The sequence below is a fragment of the Melanerpes formicivorus genome, unplaced genomic scaffold, assembly GCF_026170545.1.
Source record: "Melanerpes formicivorus ecotype bairdi unplaced genomic scaffold, bMelFor1.0.p_v2 SCAF_76, whole genome shotgun sequence".
In the NCBI taxonomy this organism is placed as follows: Eukaryota; Metazoa; Chordata; class Aves; order Piciformes; family Picidae; genus Melanerpes; species Melanerpes formicivorus.
Window position 1 is genome coordinate 2,187,707 of NW_027142428.1, and position 8,142 is coordinate 2,195,848.

At 46.6% G+C, this 8,142-nt stretch overlaps 1 protein-coding gene across 1 annotated transcript; it reads left to right on the forward strand.

Moving 5' to 3' along the window:
- The first annotated feature begins 488 nt into the window (after positions 1-488).
- Positions 489-8,142, forward strand: CLDN16 (claudin 16). Its single transcript, XM_068163992.1, has 5 exons — positions 489-602; positions 5,740-5,842; positions 6,103-6,267; positions 7,345-7,536; positions 7,879-8,142. The coding sequence occupies exons 1-5, from the start codon at positions 489-491 to the stop codon at positions 8,016-8,018; spliced, it is 714 nt and encodes a 237-aa protein (XP_068020093.1). The 3' UTR covers positions 8,019-8,142.

Genomic DNA, 8,142 nt, shown 5'->3' on the forward strand with positions numbered 1-8,142 from the left:
AAGACATGAACTAACATGCTTGAATAAATGGGTCTGCACATAACAGCTCTTCTGTGTGTCCCTTAGCAGTGCTCAAAACTTCTGCCCTGAGGAAGTTTTGATTCTCTTTTTTTCAGCCCCTATTTTGCCCACAATCATACCTGTCTTCCCTGCAAGTCCAGGACACCAGTTACCTGCGTGCCACCTCTGCACAGCTCCTTTGCTCTTCAGTCAGGCATGGAAAGAGCTTTCACTGTGCTGGGTGGATTGGCTGCAGCAGCTCCCGTGGGCACTTTCACCCTCCTCCTGCCCCTGTTGCAGGTGAGTGCTGTTCCTCTGGCCATCACTGACGGATGGCCTCTGCAGAAGTGAGAAGGTTTTACTGTTCATGGCCACTGGAAGAGAAGAAGTGTCCTGGGTCACTGACACTTTGCCATCTGGCCTTGCTTTAAGAAAAGTGCTGGATACTGTTTTTCTCACCCTCCTGGATGTGCTGATCACCTGCTGGCATGAGGTTTTTTCTCCAGTATGTGGGCTGCTTTTTTGCTTTTTTTTCTACGGGGTTTTTGATAGTATCTACCTGGACAGACTGCTGGATGGTCAACGCTGATGATTCCTTAGAGGTAAGATTGGGGTGAGAAGAGCCTGATCTCCAAAGAAAACATGTCCCAGAGAGAGTTTCTTTCACCATATCATTGCTCCACTCTCATGGACATTTCCCCTGTTGTGCAGGATGAAATTGGATAAAAATTAAATTAATTGCTTTGGCAAGAACAGCGGAAAAGTGGCATTTTGTGTAATTCTCTCTGCCAGACTATATTATCCAGACTGCTCCTGCTTAATGAGCTCAGGGAAGGCTCTAGTTGTAGTTGTGCAGGAACTTGAGTACAGTGATCCTGTAGCTCCAGCCTGGAAGGATATTTTGGAGGTGTTTCTAATTCTGAAGGTCAGACTTCTTGATGGAAGATGTTTTCCAACCTGGTTAATTCTATTCTGTTAATTCTGTTAAAGTCTAGCATGTACATTTGTGCTTTTCAAGTCATTAACAGCCATTGAGCTATAGGACTAGAAGAAATGTATGGGGAGGATTTGGATTAGCATCAGATATGGTACTAAAAAAAAAATAATAATCTGGTAAACTGGGTACTTTATGCAGTTAAACACTTTCCAAGACAGAATTTGGCTGAGTATATCAGGAGGAAACTTTCTCTCTGCTACCCAGCATGGGAAACCAGAAGAGCTCCTCTGCACTCAGTGATTGCAACACAGTGTTTAGCTGCATCACATCAAGTGATGAATTATGTGAGAAAAGAAGGCTAAAAGTGATCACAATAAAAATACTTTCTTTTTTCTCTGTGCCACAAGAAGCAGTTACAAGGTGGACTGCCAGTTCCACCCTGGAAGATGGCTTTGGACGGTGAGGTGGTCATAGATCCAATGCAGTGAGAGTTCTGATGGTCATTGTGTCTTCTCAGTGAGCCACTTTTCAGGGAAAACAGGGTGCAGGAGCTATTTAAAATTAATTTCCAGAAGCTCTAAACCTGCTAGAGTCTGCTGAAGATACCAGTACACTCAGAAAAATCAAACGGATCCCAGATTGTGCCATCATTTCCAGGAAAAACAGGAGAGGTAAACTCTGCTGTTGAGCAAAGTTAGCCCAGGAAAGATCCAGACCATTACCCCGAGGCTGTGTAACCTTGTCTTCTTAGCACAAAGGCACCTGCTAGGCTGTCACGAAGTGCTCCATTAACACCCGCTTTGGTTATTAGCAGCCACTACTCTTGCATTCCTGCTCTGAGTGTGAATACTAAATAATGGAGCAAAATGCCCCCAGCCTTAATACCTGACCGACTGATCTCCTTAACGGCCTTAATGACTCACTGCCTCTCTAAATTGGTTGGGCTTGATGATCTTAAAGGTCTTTTCCAACCGAAACCATTCTCTGATTCTAAACAGGGGGATGTAGGGAAACCATCTACAGCCAGTAAGGCGTGGAGTCCACAATGACTCCCATTTTCAGCTGAGGAAAGTCTAATTCAGGCAACTTTGACTTCAGGAGAAAGGAAGTCCATCCTCCATTGTAGAAAGGCTTCTGGTTTTGACCCTGGCTTGCAGCAGCTAGGGGGATTGAGCACTCTCTGTGGTCTCGCCAAGGAGGACCAGCCCAGGACAAAGGGGTCAGGGAGTGCCAAAAGCAGCCGGGCCACCTCCGAAGGAGCTGCAGGAACCCAGCCAGCACTCAGCTCTCACTGCCCCTCACCTCTGCTTCGGAAACAACCAGGTTACAGCATCACAAAAAATGCTTTAAGGTGGTGCATTTTGTGTATCTAGACGAGCCTGGGGTGTTTTTTGCGGTGGTTTGTGCTGGAAGAAAAACAAACATAAGCTGCTTCCCAGCAAGCACTGCATTGTGTGCAGAGTCTCTCCCTGTTGCAGGTGGATTAAAAATGTTCCCACTACTGGTAAATGGTGCCTGGTTTACTCTCATGCTGAGCTTGTAATCACTGTATGTGGCATCTTTTTACAGTGCGGTAAAAGTGTGACTAACATCACTCACATGTTTCTCTTCTGTGCTTTCCCCAGCAGAGGAAGTGTCTGCTTGTTCTGTCATTTTTTTTTTCTTGGGCATTGGAATTATTGTAATATTAATTATACATTATGCACAGGATATAATTATATATATTTTTACAGTAATTAGGCAGTGTATGTTTTACATGCATACTTGTGTTAGGGAAAGCAGGTCGTGGCAATGTGTTTCGTAATCAGTGGGAGATGAGGAGTTTGGCCCTGATGCTGCGCTTCTCAAGGAGTCCTTGGCTGGGCCCAGGGAAGCTGGGGCAGCTTTGCAGCTGGGGGAAAAGGTGATGGGGAATTAGTGCTACCGACATGATGTGTAGGTTTGGCCGTGGGCTGGAGTAATCCATGCCTCTATGTGATTGCCCTGACCCTTCCCTCATTTACAGCAGCAAGTTCCTGTGTGCCTGAGGCTCTGTGCCATCTGCACAAGGGCAGAAGCCCAAGGGTGGTTTGGGAGCACGAGCACAAAGCAGACGGAAACAAGGGATGGCCAAGGAGGTTAAAAGACAGATAACAGAAACCAGAATAGCTTGGCAGTGGCTCAGGCCATCCACAGGTGTCTCCTTCAACATCTGTGCCCACCCCCTCCTGCACCAAGCAATGAGACGTTTTTCCTTGGCTGTGTATGTGTTGCAGAGATGAATAGGCTGATCCCTGCTGCTGCCGTGCTCAGCACTAGCAGGAGTAGGTAACAAATGAAAGATTTCAAGAAACACAAAATATTTATCAAGTGTTTTCCAGTATGAGACAGATGTTGTTTCACAAGCTAGACCAGGATCACAAATGTTGCCCCTTAAGAGCTCTGTTTTGCTTGGAGGCTGACAAAGCCTGGAATCCTGTTAGTTTCTTTATAAATAATTTAAATGAAGATGCTGCTTGTAAGATTCTAGGAACAATAGCAATGCAAGCAAGTGAGGAAGTAATTGAGAGTATTAGCTGAATATAGAATAGTATGAATAAGCCTAGGGTGGTTTGGGAGGAACATGAAACTATATAAACACAAGTGGAATAAAATGTAATTTAATAAAAATATGCTAATTTCAAGCATATTCTGAACAGTGGTGAGTTAAGACAGAAGAGGATCTGCAGCTGGATTAAGAGGTTAACAGCAAAAACTTACACCTAGCATAAACATGGCAAATTGTCTCACACTACACTGTTCTCTTGAAAAACACAGAATCAGTGAAACCAGGGAACATTGCTTATCTTCCTTCCTTCCCTCCCTTCCTTCCCTCCCTTCCTTCCCTCCCTTCTTTCCCTCCCTTCCGTCCTCCCTTCCTTCCTCCCTTCCTTCCTTCCTTCCTTCCTTCCTTCCTTCCTTCCTTCCTTCCTTCCTTCCTTCCTTCCTTCCTTCCTTCCTTCCTTCCTTCCTTCCTTCCTTCCTTCCTTCCTTCCTTCCTTCCTTCCTTCCTTCCTTCCTTCTTCCCTCTCTTTCTCCCTTCCTCCCTTCTTCCCTCTCTTTCTCCCTTCCTCCCTTCCTCCCTCCCTCCCTCCCTCCCTTCCTTCCTTCCTTCCTTCCTTCCTTCCTTCCTTCCTTCCTTCCTTCCTTCCTTCCTTCCTTCCTTCCTTCCTTCCTTCTTCCCTCTCTTTCTCCCTTCCTCCCTTCTTCCCTCTCTTTCTCCCTTCCTCCCTTCCTCCCTCCCTTCCTTCCTTCCTTCCTTCCTTCCTTCCTTCCTTCCTTCCTTCCTTCCTTCCTTCCTTCCTTCCTTCCTTCCTTCCTTCTTCCCTCCCTCCCTCCCTCCCTCCCTTCCTTCCTTCCTTCCTTCCTTCCTTCCTTCCTTCCTTCCTTCCTTCCTTCCTTCCTTCCTTCCTTCCTCCCTTCCTCCCTTCCTTCCTTCCTCTTTTTTTCTTGTGATAGTTTTCATTAAAGCTGCCCTGAAATTCTCAGGCATTGTAAGCAGCTTTCATCTTCATGATACAAACTGTGTAGATTGTTTTCGTTCAAACATATATAGCAACTTTTTGCCAATCTCCTGCAGTGAGTCATTCTTACTCACCTTTTATCCACCACAGTGCAGTACACAAAGTAACTCTTTGGCTTGGACATTGCATTGTGAAGAAAATATTATGGTTGGCTATGGACTTCAACAGATCCTGAATGGAACTTCATTAAGTGGCTGAGATATATTATTATCTGCTTTGTGATCTACACAGTGCAGGAAAACTGTGTTTATTGCATCATCCAAGCAAGCCCAGACCCCTTCCCCTATGTGAAACCCATTCCATTAACTGCAGCATGTCACTGGCAGCAGCAGGGCAGGCTGGAGACCAAAGCTGCCCCGATGTTAACTCTGCTCCTTGGATGAGCAATTCCAGGAACGTTTTAGAGGTGCTTGTTGCCATATTTGCATTGGTAATGAAAATGCCTCCCACATTAAAGTGGTTTATGGAAGGCTGGGAATAGTATCTACGGCTTCAGGACAACAGAATGATTAGCCGCGATGATACTGCAATGTCTGTCTGAGTCTGGATGTCTTGGCAATGAGTGTGGCTCAGGCACGCGTGGTCCTATAGCCAGCAGTGCACTGGCAGCCCCAGGGCCAGAATCAGCACTGGCTGCCTCTCATTTTCCAGCCAGTGTTTACAGCCGAGTCATTTGGGGGCAGCCCTCCACGTGTCTGGAAAGGGACTCACATCCACACCTCTGCTCTGCAGCACAAAGCACTCCTCTACCACACCACAGCCACCTCCCACCGCAGGTACCCAAGCCCTGGTGCAATGCCTGCCCTACCAGTCGTGCTCCCCTCTGAGCTGTTCCTTCTCTTCAGGAGGATGGTGTAAGCAGAGCATGGACAGAAAAGTCTGAGGTCATCTGGTCCATAGCCCTGCCCAGCTCAGCCTAGACAAGCATTTGGCAAGGAGTGATCAAGCCTGCTCTTAGCTCTCTCCTGTCTGCCACCCCTCAGCTGCAGAATTTTTAACCTCACCAATAGGAAGGTTTTCTTCCTCATAACTAGTCTGAATTTCCTTTGCTCTAATTTAAAACCATAAGGTTTTACCAGGGACAAAGCAAACATTGTCCTTTTTCTCTATTCTGCCCCTTTCTTTTCTTCCTCAAGCTGAACAGCTCCAGTTTGCCACCAGTGTAACTGGACTAGGATTTGTGTTAAAGGGGCCAGCTGACTATCCACCGTGTTTGTGGATGTGTTAAGTTACAGCCTTCTTTCTCTTCTCACCCCACAGGTGAGTACAAAATGCCGTGGCCTGTGGTGGGAATGCGTCACAAACGTTTTTGATGGGATCCAAACTTGCGACGAGTATGACTCTATCTTCGCTGAACACCCTGGTACGTGAGAGTCAAAGATGTTTCTACAAGTGGTGGGGACACCTGAGTGTAGATAAAACCCAGCATCTGTTCTACTCAGTGACAGATGATTTGGTGCACACATGTATTAGAGCAATGTTTCTTTTCTTGGCAAGGTACTACTCCCAGGGGAAGCTGCAGAAAGCTTTATCCTGGAGAAAACGTTCTTATGGGATCTGACCCCATTACCCACCTGCATTTCCACCCCTTGTACATTAGAGCAACCTGCTTTTGTCCTGCAGTGAAGCTGGTGCTGACACGAGCCATGATGATCACAGCAGATATCCTGGCAGGATTTGGATTTCTTTTTCTTGTCCTGGGACTGGACTGTGTGAAATTCCTCCCTGATGAGCCACTCATCAAGCTGCGCATCTGCCTGGTGTCTGGAGTTATGTTGCTCATTGCAGGTATTCCCCCACTGCCCCCTCAACCTCTGAGACCACCCTTTAGCAAAGTGGGTGAGCTTTAAAGCTTTCTCTTCTTTTGGGGAGAGGAGCTGCTGATTTTCTGGAGGGCAAACATGGAGGAAGCATCTGTATTTGCTTTATTTGTGTAGTACAGCTTACTTTGTTCACTGTCTAGCAGCAGATAGCTGAGTTTTATTCTTTCATTTTATGTACTGACCAGGTGAGCTGGCTCTGACTTGACTGAATCCCATTTACTGCTGTTTTACTGTGAACCAGCCAGTGCTGTTGATAAGGCCTAAGAGACCTAACAGCTGAAGGACTAGAAAGTCCCAGCATCCTTGTTTGGTTCCTGGCTCTGCCACAGATTGTGTGACCTTAGGCAAGTCAGTTAGCCCAAAATATCTGCAGCTGATCTCTAATAAAAGGATAATAACAACATGTCCCTCCTAGGTGATAAATAGCCAGCTGACTGAGGTGCTTTGCTGTTACAGCCATTCAGAGAATTCCAAATGCAAAAAGAAATAGCCAGCTAGGTACCAAGTAATTTCATTTTACATGATGCCAACATGAAGTACCTACCCCTGCTTCAGGATAAGCAGATTTAACACATGACTTACCCCAGCTACCAGGAGCACATGTAAAACACTTAGAGGTTCTTCTGAACATCCTCCACTCACCTCCTAAAGTTTGAAAAATGACATCAGATTTCTGTAAGTCAAAACAGATTAGAAAATTAAAATCTTGAAGCAACTTTACCACAAGTTGATAAGCAAGCTGAGAAGGGAGGAGCTTTCTGCCTTTTGCTGCAGAAACCTGGGTGCTGCCAACTGGCACTGGTGGTGTCTGTGAGCGCCAAGCCACAAAGCACAGCCTCTGCCTGACAGTGCCCCAGCTGATATCAGGAGGAACCAAGGTGAATCCTCCAAAGTAATTGAACTGAGACAGAAGAGGGGACAAAGCTTGGCCATCCTAAAGCCTGCCCCAGCAGACAAGAGGCTGTAGCTGCAGAGTTTATGCTGGTGATCTCCTCATGGTCCTCCTGGGAGTTCTGTGTGGCGCCTCCCTCTTGTTCTGCAGGTTTCCCAGGCATTACTGGCTCGGTGTGGTACGCTGTCGACGTCTACGTGGAGCGCTCCTCTCTGGTCTTCCACAACGTGTTTCTGGGCATCCAGTACAAGTTTGGCTGGTCGTGCTGGCTTGGCATGGCAGGGTCACTTGGCTGCTTCTTATCTGGGGCCCTGCTCACCTGCTGCATGTATCTCTTCAGAGGTGAGAAACCATGGTAGGGCTGGAACACAATTCAGAGACAGAGCCATTGTTTGGGGCCTGCTACAGGCACACAGGGTGGGGAAAGTCCTTCAAGGACATCATACAGGATGGTTGCTCATCCCCAGTAGTAACATCTTCATCTGTGAAATGGGAGTAGTGTTGTTTCAGCAGCTCTAGAAAGCTCATCGAGGCGTTCAGGTGGGAACTGAGGTGCAAGCATGACATGAAATGTGTTATTATGTCATATTTTGGACTGCTTTTTTCTCTGCATTTTGAGGCTTCGCAGCTGAAAGCCACCAAGCACTCATTAGCAGATCCTATTTCTCTCCCTGTACCTCACAGAGACCAGCTCTGGAAGACTCCATTCTGCATACTCCTTCAGGAAAGGCTATTCCTCAGCTAGGACAATTGTAACAAACATGCATTTGCCACCCTCTCAAACAGCTACTGCCAAAATGTATGCAGTGGACACAAGAGTGTGAGGAGGAGGTGAGTGCTCCAGAAAGAGCTCTACTGCCATTCGTAGTGGATTGTTCAGAGACCCACATTTTTGTGACTGTGATACAGATGCAAAATTAAATTTCAAGGATGCTACAATGTTTGCAC

Bases quoted from the DNA above. Each gene is read 5' to 3' on its own strand.
- CLDN16 (XM_068163992.1), top strand. From the start codon at position 489: ATGAGGTTTTTTCTCCAGTATGTGGGCTGCTTTTTTGCTTTTTTTTCT. The intron at 603-5,739 runs GTAAGATTGGGG...CTCACCCCACAG, and splicing joins ACGCTGATGATTCCTTAGAG to GTGAGTACAAAATGCCGTGG. The intron at 7,537-7,878 runs GTGAGAAACCAT...TGTACCTCACAG, and splicing joins CTGCATGTATCTCTTCAGAG to AGACCAGCTCTGGAAGACTC.